We start from the raw sequence: 13,552 nt of genomic DNA on the forward strand, positions 1-13,552 counted from the left end.
CTGCTCCCCTCAGCGGTGTACTTGTCAATCTGCCTTTTCTGCTCCCCACTCTGTCTCTGGGGAATCCTCCTACTCCCTGCACCAGCATGGAGTTGGCATTATTGTAAACAAACAAGGGCCAGATTCTTGCCAAGAGAATATTCCATTGAGCATATCAAGCACTCAAAGAGCCAAGACAGCACCCTGAAAGTATGAAGGAAAATGATTAGGAAAAAAGGGAAGCCAAAGAGAAAGGCTCTTGAAGTCTGCTGAAGCACCTGCCTGCTCTACCCAGAGAAGCACATTCTGTGGGAACCCATGGTGCTGAGCTGCTGGAGCCATTCCCTCTGAATTCACAGCATGATAGGTCTGGACTAGTTGTTTTTTAAAATAGTATATAGATGTATATTACCAAAATATTCCATTTTAAAATTTTACTTTAAAACAAATTTGATTTTCTTAAGTCCCTAACAAGCAGAAATGCTTGAACATGATGACTAGCACAGGAGTTAGTTTTTATCTTTGGTGGTCTATGAGATGCAGATAATCCTCCCTCTAGGCCATTGCATGGATCCCTAACTGAGCTACTTTCCTGATCTGGCAGGGTGCTTTCCGGCTACCTTAACAATAGCTGGTGTGTCTTCTCACGCTACTCCCACCCCCAACCTCTGGCCTACATCCTAGCTCTTGTATACATACATACATAAATAAATAAATAAAATAAGATCTACCACAAATCAGCTGAGAACATTTTACAGGGCAGAATAGGCATATAATGACATTTGTGACCCCTAATTTGTAGCGGGATAGGGAGGAGGCCACCCAAGAGGTTCTGATTTTAATTCCCCTGGAATGGGACCCAGGTTTCAGTATATTTAGAAACTTCCAAGAGGAGTTATTTGTAGCCTGGACTGAGAACTGGGCCCCAATTTATCCTTGGTGCTAAGAAATATTTACTGCATCAATGAATAAATTAACAAAGCGCCTCCCTTGATAGTCACAACGATCAAGACACAACAGAGAGACAGATGGGAAATAGCATTCACATTCTACAGTTTGAAAATTTCAGATGGGCCCAGAAGGGACGGTCCCACCACCAGGTACGGAAGCCAGGAGCTCTACAGGGTAGTACTCCTACCGCCGGGGGGCGCTACAGCCCCCACCAGGAGCAAAATGCCTCGGCGCCGCCCAGATCGGGCCCCGGAGCCAAGAATGGAGACGCAGGTGGAAGTGGAGGTTGAGGTGTGACTGCTGGGTCCGTGGGTGGTCCTGTGGGTGATTCTCTCAGTACGGAGGTGAAAGAGAAGCGGGGTGCAAGGGCTCTGTTGGCGTAGACCTGCTGGTCTGGCCGTGTTATTTACATAAAACCCCACAGGCCTGAAGGAAGTTGAGGACTCTACCCATATCCTACCCGGCCTAGGCTGCTCCTACGTCCCCCCATTCCTGCTCTGTTTGCCCACTCCCTCCCTGCACCCCAGCCTGTCGCCCGTGCACACGGGGCCGCACGGCATGCAGTCAGCCCCTGCAGTGGGAAGCTGGGGTCTCTCGAGGCCACCTTCCCTCCTACTTGACCCACGGCTTGAGTGCCACAGGGATCGTGACACCTCGCGCCGAAGGGAACGCGCTGGAAAGAAGTTCCCGCCTCTGAGCGCCCCCCAACCTCGTCTCCAGACAAGTTTTTCCAGGAGCGGGCGCCCACAACCCGTCTCTCTCCAAAACCCCGCCCCACATCTCCGGGTTTATTTTACCAGGCCGGGGCTAGAAGCCACAGACCGTTTAATGAGCCGAACCGCCTAGCTTGACAAATAAGGAATTCGAACCCCGACAAGGGAAATGACTCTCTCACGTCCACACATCGCGACCCTCACAATCTTCCCGTTCCGCCCCACTCCGGGCCCAGCTACCTGTCGCCATGGTGATGAGAACGGGCTCAGGCTGAGGTTCGGGCTGTAACTGCAGGAGGCTGGACAGGCTGAGCACCGAGCTGGTCACGCTGACCATGTACCAAGTACCGTCCAGGGCGTTCGGGCAGCTCTCAGGGGTCAGGCCGCTGGCCCACTTGGCCGAGGCGGGGAGCAGGATGTAACGGCTCATCTCGCAGTGTGGCGCCGGGGCGTCCCGGGAGTACCTTTTGAAAGCAGCCTGGAGGGTGCTGGTGGGGTCTGTTAAGTATGGAAAAGGGAGCTGCAGCTGTAGTCACCACCAGGAGAGGGGTGGGAGGGCGGCGTCCAGGGAATTTCAAAGGCACAGACCGCCCGGTAAGTAGGGAGAGGTCCAACGTGTAATCCAGACTCATTTTACCGAGGGAGAAACTGAGGCCACAGGTCACTGAATGACCTAAAAGAAGACGGGATTTCGGCGGAGGCTACAGAGGTGGATGGAGACCCCGGAAAGACTCACCGTGCACCTTGATGTAGAGCTTGGGGTCGAGGTCGGGCCGAGGAGGTGGTGTCCCGGGGCCCTGGTGCAGCAGCAGGGCCGCGGGTCTCTTGGCCAGGCGGCCACCGCCCACATCCTCCACGAACCAGCACTCAATGACCGCGCGCCCTGCAGAGACCTCACCCGCCAAGCCTGGGGAGAGGGGTGCGAGTGAGCGGGAGGCCCAGGTTTCGGGAGAGCTCACCCCACCCCGCCGCCGCTCGTGTCGCGTGCGCGGCGGGGAAGCCTCCCGCTGCATCCCCTCTGTTCCTGGACAGAAAGTCGCGGGGTCCGCTTACCCAAAGCCACTATGAGGAGCAGGTATAGGGGCCTCATGTTTCTGCGATCTTCGTCCCGCAGCCTCCTCTTCCCCTTTCACTTTCTCTTTCCTCCAAAGGCCAGCAGGAGGTACTGCGGAAGTCCCCGCTTCGGTGAGGGGAGGGCATCTGGGAGACAGGTGCTTCCCCACTGGCGGGGCTGGTATTCAGGACCATCCTCTCCATTTCGGGCCGGGCATCTCAGCCCTGGCCTCCTGGAGCACCCAACACCGCCCACCTGAATCCCAGAGACCTCCCGACCTTATGCTCCCCCTATCACCCACACCCCCTTGAACTTTACTCCACCTTCCCCCACCTGTGTGGGTTCCCAGCAAACACAGAGGGGCTGTAAATAAGTCAAGTGAAATGACCAATAAATATTTTAATCACCGTTTAAAAAAAATAAAATTTAAAATAAAAACTTTGTACTCCTACGACTTTCTCCTTCTCTCCAACCCCTCCTCAGTGAGAATTGAGTGTGTGTGTGGTGGTGGTGGTGATGATGGAGTGGGGGGGGGCACCAAAGGAGGGTAGGAGGAAGGATAGGGTAGAAATAAAGGGCACATCCTTGGGAGGGGGAACAGGGTAGATTCTAGGACAAGGGTGTGACTCAAAGGCCTGGTTCCCACAACAATACAACACAGACTTCAGGTACAGACTACAACCACCTGACCCTTGACCTTGTGGCTCCAGGCTGCTCAACAGGCCCCTTTCCCCTTCCCGCCCCCCCCATTTGTGCCCTACTCTGGAGCTAGGGCTTCAGTGTTCCCATCTGAGGGGAAGGAAAGGCTTGGTTCTGGGAATACTCTACAGGGCTATGGAGTGGAATGGGGCTTCCCATGGTGCAATGTGATTCCCCCTCCAGAATATATACAAGTCCAAAGAGATAAGGAAGACAGTAAGTGTAGTGGGGGGTCATCTGGGGACCAAGCCCCCTGGCTCTTTCTCCCTAATCCCTCTTCCCTGAAAGCTACCACCCATCAATTTGCTCCTCCACCCCCACTGAAACCCATCTCCACCTTGGGGACGCTGGGTGGGGACCAGACCCTGCGGCTGGAAGGTGTGGTGACTCCACTGGCTTCATCGCTGCTTCCGCCACCCACCCCAGGGGACTCTCTCTTGGGAGGCAAGGCTGGTCCAGTAGGGCCCCCGGGTCCTGTTGGGGCCCCAGCCCCACCCCCACCTAGGCGGTGCCTGCGTTCACAATGTCCCCTGTGGCGCATGAAGCTGTCTCTCCACATGAACTTCTTGGCGCAGACACTGCATTCGTAGGGCTTGAGGCCTGTGTGAGTCTTCATGTGCTCAGTCAGATGATGCTTCATCTTGAACTTTTTGTTGCACACTGGGCAGTCAAAGGGCCGCAGGTTGAGGTGCATGTTCACATGCCTGTCACGCATGCTCTTGTGGGAGAAGGCCTTCCCACAGTGGCACAGGAAGATCTTATTCCCATCTCCACTGCCTGTTCCTCCAGGGGTCCCACCAGGGCCACTGGGCACACCCAGACCCCCTGTGGATGTGTTCCCCAGGGTCACTGCCCCATGTTCACTTTGGATCCCTGGTGGCTGGCCTGGAGCCTGTGAGGAGGAGGATGAAGATGATGGGAAGACTAGGATCTGGTTGCCCTGCATGTCCAGCGGAAGCAGGGGCCGAGGAGGGTGGGAGGAAGCATAGGAAGAGGGAGTTGGCCCCCCTGAATCATCAAGCCCTGCCCCGGGACCCCCACCCTCATAGGGGCCAAAGTCATTAGAAGACTCACAGAAATTGACCTGCTCCTCTCCCTTCTCTGGAGGCTCTGTCAGGGTCCGGACATCACTTATGCTAAGGGTAGCTTCAGGTCCACCCCCTGCTGGAACCCTGGATCCGCCCCCTAGCTCTTCATCTTCATCATCCTCACAGGTCAACACTAGGTCTTCCTCCTCCTCATCCTCTTCCAGATCTGGGTCTTGGGGAACCAGGGGTGTCGGTGCTGGACAGTTTCCACCCCGCTTCACATATACCCAGCGTTTCTGAGGCATGATGCTAGGGGGTGCATAGGTGGCTCGCCGCAGCCCAGCCCCGGGGACCACAGCACCTCTCCCATCTCCCCCATCGTCACATAGCTCATCTGCCTCCAGCAGCAGCTTTCCAGAAGTAGCCCCCCCACTCCCAACCACAGGGGCTGGGAATACAGGCCCACCTCCACGACGCTCCACACTACCCACTGTAGAAGCTGTAAATGCTTCCTGGGAGGAAGATGAGAAATCAGCAGACTCCCGGGGACTGAAGTAGTTGCTGCTGCTAGGGGACTGATTCTCACTGGCCCGACTGGAGGCATGGGAGCGCACAGAGCCCATGGTGGCAGAGGCCACAGTGCCCCCACTCCCGGATGGCACCCCAGCACCAGGGACAGTGACTGAGGTGGCCGCAGCAGTGGTGATGGTGGTGGTGGTAGCTGAGGCCCGGCCTTCTCGGAGGAGTTCAGTACACTTATCCACAATGTGCCACATTTGCAGCACAGACCCCACAGTGAGGAAGTTGACAATGTCAGCAGCGGCCATGCTGAGGCGGCCAGTGTAAGCTGAAGCCAGAACAGTCTCGAAGGCCCCTGGGTCCATGACGCTGGGCAGCGAGATGGAGGTCATGCCCTTGAGTAGGACCTGGTCGTGGAAGTAAGGGGAGGAGGCAGCCAGGACAGCACGGTGAGCCCTGAATTCTCGGCCCTGTACTCGGATGGACACGTCACAGAGCTGGCCCTGCAGCCGCTGCTGATTGAGGGACTCCAGGAGGGCGCTGGTTACCTCAGGGAAGGACACATGTACCACTGCAGCTGCAGGCAGGGGCAGTGGGGGTGGAGCCAGTGACAGAGGCAGGGGGAGTGCTGCCCCGCTGGGAGACAGAGGAGATGGCTCCATGGTGTGGAGGGAGGGGATAACCCCCCCAGCCACAGGAACAAGGAAAGAAGGAGGGCGGCCGGGGGGGTCTCTAGGGGAAAAAGAGAGAGAAGAATGATAACATTTCATAAAGATACAGCCCTTTACAATTTAAAAACATGTTCACACCCATCATCTGAGTAACTCTTCCCAACACCACTGTGATATAGATATAGATAATCCTCTTGATCTCGTTTGATGGATGAACTGAGGCTCAGAAAAATTAAGAGATTATACAAGGTCACACAGCCAGTAAGTGGCTGCACCATCAAACGCAGTTGTCCTGACTCCAAACCTAAAGTTCTTTCCTTAGAAGTTAGAGAAATAAGAAGTCCTTCGAGAGTGGGGTGCTTTTTTGGTGTTCTCTACCCTTTTCTTGGAAGGGGATAGGTCTCCCTCTTGCTGAAAACCATCTTCCTGTTTCCTTATAAGCAATACACCCCAGTTCTTTCGCCGGCCACGCCCCCTTCACCCCACGCGCACACTAACCACGCCCCCTCCAAGACCCGCCCCTGTCCTTCGGCCCCGCCCCTTCGGGGCCCGCCCCCATAGCCCCGTCGGCTCCGCCTCTTGTCTACCCCCGCCCACACCGACCCCGCCCCCTCCGCTCCGCCCCAGGCGCTACTTCGACCTCCTCTCCCACCCGGAAGGCGCTCCGCAACCCCGCGCGTCCCCGCTTACCGGGCCGCGCGCCCCCGGGCCCCCCCGCCCCTCACTCGGCCGCCAGAGCCGCAGCCTGGGCCCCTCCCGCCGCCATCTTGCGCCGACTCCCTCCGCCTTCCGCCTCCGCTCCGCCTCCCGCCCCTCCGGCTTTAAAGGTACAGGCGGGTACCCCGCCCGTGCTGCTGGGCAATACTCGGCCGACTCTTCCACTTCTCCTTTAAAGCGAACAGGAGTCTCATTCCACCTTAAAGATACCACGTCCCTTCTGGAGCAAAGGACTGAGGGCTAGGTTTGGCCGAAACGCTCCTTCCCCTTTAATTCTGTAAGCCTGCCTCTTCCCGTAGGTGTCGGGTTTCGGCCGTCGCTACCTAGACTCCGCCCCCAAGCTTTGGCCATTAGCGCTTTTACTGCACCTAACCGCCTGTCTCTTCCAGTTTATGACTGTCCTCCCGAAGCCCCGCCCCCTCCCTCCAGCCAGGATTGGCCAAATAACCTTGAGGCAGCCGCGATTGGGCTTTTCACTCGTACCGCTCCAAGTGAGAAAGCAAAGAGCTTTCGGGAGACGAAAGCTCAAAATGTTTTTTAACGTCGGGCAGAGGGTAAAAGGCAAGGCCTGCGGGTCCGAGGAACCTGCAGGAGGAGTGCAAAGGGTGGGCTGGAAAGGCCAGATCCAGGGCAACTGGGGGCTGGGCTAACGCTGAGTGCAGAACAGTGGGTGAGCGCTTAAGAGGGAGAACGAGGAAAGACATGCATACAATAAGAAAAAAACTTTATTAATGTTTTTGTGTAAAACTTCAACTTTTGCTGTTCGTATTTTTAAGAAACACCACCAAAGGGGGATCAGCTCAGTCCATTCCTTCCTCTGTCATCTGCTTTCCACCATCCTCCAATACAACACCAAAACATTTGGGAGGCAGGGGTTGGGGGAGGCAGCTAATCAGAGTCTGAGAGCACGATGATCTCCTCTGGATCACACTGTGTGGCCACACTCGTCTGTAGGGGAGAGAGACAGAGAGGTCTGAAATACAGGGGGGGAGAGACAGCGGCAAGGACTGATTGATCAGATTAAAAACTGGGGTGGGAAAAAAAGGAGAGGATGTGGTGGGTGCAATATTCGGACAGAAGGGCCTGAAACTGAACGGACAAAGAGTGAAGTGAGGAAAAACACCCCCGCCCCCTTACCTTGTAAGTACCAGGCCCCAAGGGTTGTGGCAGAGGGGGTTGGGACAGCCCAGCTGGAGATGTGCTACAGAGGGAGCTGGTCACCAGGCCATGACTAGGAGAATCCACCCTTGTGGAGGAATCGGCAACCGGGGTCACAGTGACCAAAGGAGAAGGAGGGCTGGGCAGAGTACACATCTTCTTCCCATTCTTCTCAAGCACTGGCCTTTCCCTCTCCTCATAGCTAGGGACAGAAACATAAGTGTCTGGAGGGATATGAAGAGCTTAAAGCTGGAGGGGGAGTGTCCAGTCTCTCCCAATACTCCTCTCGAAAGCCTGTTGCAATCCCACTACTTCCCTCTTCCTCCCCTTGTTACCTGTTTCCTAATGGTCCTGTTTCTGGTTGCCTCTTTTCCTTCCGAGATTTCTTGCAGGGGGGACTGGAATCTCCCCCCGCATGAGGAGAGACACCGCCATTGAAGGAAGTGGAGGAGACCATGGCTGCTCCTCCATTCTCCAAGACAGTGGTGAGGGTGTCTTCTGATTGCTTCCTGGAAGAGGAAGTGTCCCTCTCCTCAGGGGAAGGGGTGGCATCTAGGGGCAAGGCTTCAATTTCCAACTCAAAGAGCTGGGATATGGGGCTCTCTTCTGCCAGGCGCAACTCCTCAAGGTGTTCTCCATTGCTTTCAGCGTCTATGCTAGAGGGGGCCAAGGGTCCTGCTGACAGTGAAGATGGCGACATTTTGAGTCCTTTGTTTTGCTGTTCTTCTGAGGACCTGCTGATTCCTTTGCTAGGTTCCAGGTTCTCAGTAAAAATTTGTGGTGGGGACATGGGGCTCTTATCTCCATCCTTATCTGGAAAAGAAGAAATTAGAGGTGGGGTAGCATGAGAACTTGGGGAAAGAATACTCCTGAGAAGACACAAAGAGTAAGAGGAGGGGAAGGATCTCAAACAGGTGACTCATGCCCAACAGCGTGGAGGGAACTGACACATGAGACATACCTGCTTCCTCCTCCTCCTCTTCATCATCCCCCTGACCTTCCTGGATCTGTTCCAGATCCTCCTCTTCCTCAGAATCTGTGGAGTCCTCCTCTTCCTCTTCCTCCTCCTCCTCACTTTCCTCATCTTCATCATCTGTCTCAGTCTTGGAGGTGACAGGACACTCCTGGGGTACCATTCCACTAGGGCCCTGGGGTTACAAAGGAGTTTCTCTAAGGAATCTCTCACCCAGGAGAGTCTGGTTCTTGTACACACTCCTTCTGCACACTCCCCCATTAGTGACTCTGGACTCCCTGGTAGCCAGTGCTGGGGAAGGATAAGGCCACTCTGAAGGGCATGTGGCCTCCATACCTCACCGGAATCCAAGGATGCTTTGGGAGAGTCTGCAGAGTGAGAAGAGGTGGCTTGAGGGAGCCGGGCTCTTCTCTTCTGTCTTTCACCCTCTTCACTTTTGTCTTGCATCATTGCATATTTGGAGATGACCTCATCCAGCCGGCTCATAGCCAAGCTTCGGTTTTCCCGCAGGCGCCGGGCTAGGGCAGGATCTGACAGTGCAGGGTCAATGCCTAGATGGAAAGATACAAAGTCAGAACATTCAGCTCAAACCCTAAGAAAAGGGATTAGGGATATTCTCCTCTACCACACACCTGACATACGAGTTATTTATTGATGGCCATCCCATTAATCCCTACCTGGCCTATAGTCATCTGTGAGGTGACAGCCAAAGTTGTAGATGAGATCAAGGTGGCGTCGCTCCTGTAACCTGATGCCCACATCTCGAAAGGCATCCTGAGCCATGAGCTGGAGCTGCTGTCGGGGGAGGCCAAGGCTATGCCGTGTAGCTGCCTTCTCTACAGCCCGCAACACATCTCCATAGTCAGGGAAGGTATCAGGCCCTGGCTTATTGATGAGGCGCTCAATGCGCCTGTTAACCTCTGGGTAGCGAGTGCCACGGTAGGGGATACGCTGCTCTATAACCCGGCCTGTCAGTGAAGAGCAGTCTTTCAGCTCACACAGCCGTCCAAAGAGGCGGATCAACTTCCGCTTCAACCTGGCCTCCTGCAAGTATGTGGAGTCTGGGTCATCCAATTCTGAGAGATCCAACTCCTTTTCCTGCAGCCGCCGTATCTCTGCCACATAGAGAGCCAGCAGCTGCTCCAAGCGCTGGATTTGCCGCCGGGAACCACGGGTCCTTGAGGCCTCAGAGGCAGCGGTCTCAGCATTTGCAGGGTCCGAGGAGGGGTCTGTGCAAGGGTCCTTACTGGAGGGCTCACTAGAGGTGGTGGCGGCTGGTGCCAAGTTCAGCTTTTTCTTGGCTGAATGGGCCTTAAGAACAGTGCAGAGCTCATTAATGTAGACATAGAGTTTGGCTGGTCGGCTCTGGGCCCGGGATAGGACTCGAGAAAGGATGTTGCAGTATTCTGCTGAGGCCAAAAACGGAGAGTGGGCACGATGCTGCCGGGTACAGAGGAATTGGACCACCTCAGGGTGGTCCGCCGTCTGCGTCTTACAGAGTTCAAGGAACTGGAGGGGTCAGTGGAAGAAGGGACGGGAAACAGACAAGGGAAGGGGTTGAGAGAAAGAAGGTGAGGTGGGGTTAGTGGGGAAGAAAGGACAGGAGAGCCTGTCAGCCATCCCCCTCCCTACAGTGTCAAGAGTCTTCTCCCCTAAAGCTCACCTCTTCAAACAGCTTGTCATTCTCCAACTTGTAGCATTTCTTGCCGCCAGAACTACTGCTTCCTCCAGGCCCAGGGGGCTGGGAGGAGCCAGGGGCTTCTGCCGGGGGTGAGGCTGGATTGGGGGGTGAGTGGGAGGGCCCTGGCTGAGCAGCAGCTTCATCTTCATCATCATCATCCAGCACAATGATGCTGTTAGCGGTGGCCATGGGGGATCAAATCCCCCAGAGGGAAGAAGTGTTGGGGATTTCAGAAATCCTGCTGGAAGGGGGTGGGGCCTCAGAAAACGCCCCTCCAGCATCGCCCCATCCCTTCAGCTCACATGTTTTCAACCTCCTTGGGTTTCAGTAATACCCAGTTCTACCCAACAATGTCCCCACTGCCTGTCACCATCAACCATGAGTACCATATGTTTTCAAGCCCTTTACTACAGTGCCTCAAAAATCTTAAGTCTCCACCCCCGGCTCCACCCCTCACGTCAATATCCGGTCTTCGGCTAGTTGGCGAGTGGAGTCTTCCAACATCTGGATCATTTCCCACATTGCACTCCAGAATTCTTTGACATCTCCTCACAGATAGTACACCGCCGTAGGCACCAACTCACGTGTTTCCCCCGTTTCACTCTCAAACGTCAAATCCACACCCTTACCCCATTCTAAAGGATCACTCCAACTCCTAAGCTGAGGCTAAAAGAAGTCTCCTCTCAACAACCCATTCTCTATTCCCCTCAAATATCTCCATGTTCCACCTTCTGATGGGTCTTCTCAAACCGGGGCATTAGACTGGAGACATTTCACTCCAAGTCCCCTCCCGTTCACCCCACCCTGATTTTCCCCATTCTCTCTCGATGACCTGTACTGATTGTGAGCCCCGCACTGGGCTCTCCCGATTTCTCTCAGATTCCCAACCCTTCCTAATGGATCTAGTGATCAGAGCTTCCCGCCAAATCCCCCTCCCCCAGTTTAGCACCCGGCCACCCCACTCCCCTTCTAAGATAGGAAGGCACCACAGCTTGTCCCCCAGATTCAGTGTCCGGGACTCCCCACTACCTTTCCCATGACATTCCCGCCCCACCTTCGTTCCCCGCACGGTCCGGCCCCCACCTCAGAAACGGTCTCTCGAGGCGACCCTCACCGCGGATCTCAGAACCTCGCATGGTTCTCTCCGCCTTCCTTTCCCCTCCCACCGCGAGCGCTACTTTGAACCGGAAGTAACAGAGCTTCCGCCTACAGACACATAGGTGCAGCCATATTGTTGCACGGCACCCAGTCTCCACCCCCCACCCCCACACGCCCCGTAGCCGGAAGTGACCTTAGACCCGCCTCTCGAGCGTCTCTAGTGCAATCTACGTATCTGCGGATTCTCCCCTGACCTGTAGGGGGCGGGGTTAACCCCGATGGTCCTCCAAGTGGGGGGCGCCATTTTGCCGTACGTCACTGACTGGGCCCGGGAGCTCTTTTCTCCCGGTGCTTCTGCGCCTCAGCCAATCAGAAACTTCCTGTATTTGGCCCAACCGTCAGCCTGTCGCGTGCAGAAGGACTGAGCCACCTTTTCAAGTCGGGGAGGGGGGAAACGGAACCAGGCATCTAAGGAGTCGAACCCTGCAAGCCTGCTCATGGGTTCACCGAAGAGCGGAAGTCTCTGAAGAGAGAAAGAAAACCTTTTCCTTCCGCTGGGCCATTAGTCAAGTCTTCCGGCTCTGCTGTCCTACCTGCCAGGTACCCATTTCCACGGCTTCTTCGACTGCGCCTGCCCCTTCCTTTCCAATGCGGCGCGCTGCCGCCCGTGCCGCTGTCCAGCAGCTGCTTCTGCGTCTAGGTGTCTGCATCTCCCTGTTACAGAATCACGACACACGCATACAAATGAGCACCCGGCGCTAGGCAAATAATGCTGCTTTTATTATTGCTCTTGTTCTCGATTTACTTTTCAAGCTCCATCACAGAACTAATGACCAGCCAAACGGATGGGACCTAAGTGGTTCTCCGTCGCTTTCTGGAGCGAGTCCCGAGGCGCCGGTGGTGTTGCGCAAGCCGGGGCATTAGGGCCGGACGACAGACTGTATAGAACGAGGGGGGCGGGGGGGCTGCGGCGGGGGGTTCTTTGAGGAGAATCTTGTCCACTTGCCGCTGTGAGGGCTGAGATGAAATGAGACTCATAAAAGATCTCGAGGGTCGCGTCTCCTCTTCCTCTGGGAGAGCTGAGAAAAGAAGGAAGGGCGAAGAAACCGACAGTGATGTCCGCCTCTCCTGCACTCCCACTGCGTCCAGCTTTAGGGCGGTCGGAGGGACTCGTGGAGGTGAGGCTGTTTCCAAAGATGAGCTTTCCAAAGAGGAAACAGAACACATAGTTCCCACCTTCTGCATACTTGTGCACTCTACAAGTGGACAGCATCTTGACACTTTCTAGAACCACAGAGACATCCCCATCCCTCAGAGTCCCAGAACCTGCAGCCCACCCTCCTATCAAAAAACGCCACACCATTTCTCCCCATTCGTCTAAGCCTGCAGTCTTCAAATGGGGAACACGAAGACCTTCCAAATACTCAGACTTGGGAAACATAAGGGATTTAATTTCCAGTTGATCAACGTTCCCCAAATTGGCCTGCCTGAGTAAATGCCCACAGTAGAGGTTCCCCCTCATCCTTTTGAAGTAGAATTTCTCATTAACAAAACAAAAACAAAAACAGTTCTATGTTATGAAATCTCTTCGGGATAATCTTACCTTTTTCTTGAATAAGGAGACATTTCTTTCTTTAAGTTATCATAAACTTCCTCATCTATCTCATTTAAGATGTACCTTTATTTTTAAACAATTGTAAAAATGTGTATAATGGGCCAATCTCAGTGCTATCAAGCTATCCACAGTCTTGCAGTATCAGTTGGATCCCTGGCCAGGGAGCTGACCCACATGGCACAGCAGATCTCTCCTGTCTACTGCTCCCCTCAGCAGTATATTTCAGTGGATCTGACTGTTCTGCTCCTCACTCTGTCTCTGGTGAAGCCTCTCACCTTCCACACCTCTGGCCTATATCTCAGTTCTTGTATGCATAAATAAATAAATCTTTGAAAAAAAGTGTAGACTTTATGTTATTTGATTAGCTCTGGTATTATAAAAATTATAATAGTAGCTCAGGAAAAAATTAAGCAGAGTCTTAAGAGATGAAAAGAAAATATCTTTCATCTCAATGTACATGTATTTACAGAAAAGTATGATAGATTGGTCAAGAAGAGTCAAGTAGAAAGTCATAAAATTGTCAATCAGTGGGAAATGAGGGAAAAAATGATGAAAGAAGAAAAAGAATGATCCCTAAATGTCAAGATTTTACTTAGGTATTTTTGAATTGATGGTAGTGATATTTCAATACCCCTGCAGAGTCAAAAGAGTGTATTTAGCTGTTTTAAGTATTGATATGTTCACTATGTCAGAATT

The 13,552-nt window shown here is 54.1% G+C and overlaps 3 protein-coding genes across 5 annotated transcripts in view; all 3 read right to left on the reverse strand.

The window, feature by feature from the left end:
* TAPBP (TAP binding protein (tapasin)) overlaps nucleotides 1-3,086 on the reverse strand; it is an 11,261-nt gene extending 8,175 nt beyond the window's left edge. Inside the window, exons 1-3 of one of the 2 annotated variants that reach the window (XM_012724155.1) lie at nucleotides 2,697-3,086; nucleotides 2,380-2,550; nucleotides 1,884-2,141 (exon numbers count right to left, since the gene is read on the reverse strand). In XM_012724155.1, coding sequence (XP_012579609.1) covers nucleotides 1,884-2,141; nucleotides 2,380-2,550; nucleotides 2,697-2,733 — 466 coding nt within the window. In that variant the 5' untranslated portion in view covers nucleotides 2,734-3,086. The remainder of the gene's footprint in view (nucleotides 1-1,883; nucleotides 2,142-2,379; nucleotides 2,551-2,696) is intronic. The other variant, XM_012724160.1, reaches the window with a different exon arrangement.
* A 72-nt stretch (nucleotides 3,087-3,158) lies between these two features.
* Nucleotides 3,159-5,671, reverse strand: ZBTB22 (zinc finger and BTB domain containing 22). Its single transcript, XM_004673376.2, has one exon. It carries the CDS (start codon nucleotides 5,603-5,605, stop codon nucleotides 3,695-3,697), a length of 1,911 nt encoding a protein of 636 aa, XP_004673433.1. The 5' UTR covers nucleotides 5,606-5,671; the 3' UTR covers nucleotides 3,159-3,694.
* A 1,373-nt stretch (nucleotides 5,672-7,044) lies between these two features.
* On the reverse strand, nucleotides 7,045-11,309 carry DAXX (death-domain associated protein). Of its 2 annotated transcripts, XM_012724215.1 has the most exons (8): nucleotides 11,227-11,309; nucleotides 10,126-10,381; nucleotides 9,140-9,971; nucleotides 8,799-9,013; nucleotides 8,451-8,637; nucleotides 7,825-8,302; nucleotides 7,469-7,691; nucleotides 7,045-7,279 (listed from the first exon to the last, which is right to left on the reverse strand). In XM_012724215.1, exons 2-8 carry the CDS (start codon nucleotides 10,330-10,332, stop codon nucleotides 7,220-7,222), a joined length of 2,202 nt encoding a protein of 733 aa, XP_012579669.1. In that variant the 5' UTR covers nucleotides 10,333-10,381; nucleotides 11,227-11,309; the 3' UTR covers nucleotides 7,045-7,219. The 2 variants fall into 2 exon arrangements, with proteins under 2 accessions (XP_012579669.1, XP_012579673.1); XM_012724219.1 differs by lacking the exon at nucleotides 11,227-11,309 and having other exon boundaries at nucleotides 10,126-11,214.
* Nucleotides 11,310-13,552: the final 2,243 nt, after the last annotated feature.

Source organism: Condylura cristata, unplaced genomic scaffold, assembly GCF_000260355.1.
Source record: "Condylura cristata isolate star-nosed mole 26May11 unplaced genomic scaffold, ConCri1.0 scaffold00001, whole genome shotgun sequence".
Classification (NCBI taxonomy): domain Eukaryota; kingdom Metazoa; phylum Chordata; class Mammalia; order Eulipotyphla; family Talpidae; genus Condylura; species Condylura cristata.

Coding starts and splice junctions, on each gene's coding strand:
- ZBTB22 (XM_004673376.2), bottom strand. CDS start 5,605: ATGGAGCCATCTCCTCTGTCTCCCAGCGGGGCAGCACTCCCCCTGCCT.
- DAXX (XM_012724215.1), bottom strand. CDS start 10,332: ATGGCCACCGCTAACAGCATCATTGTGCTGGATGATGATGATGAAGAT. Junction 8,638..8,798: donor CATCCTTGGATTCCGGTGAG/GTATGGAGGCCA, acceptor TTGTAACCCCAG/GGCCCTAGTGGAATGGTACC. Junction 8,303..8,450: donor AGAGGAGGAGGAGGAAGCAG/GTATGTCTCATG, acceptor CTTCTTTTCCAG/ATAAGGATGGAGATAAGAGC.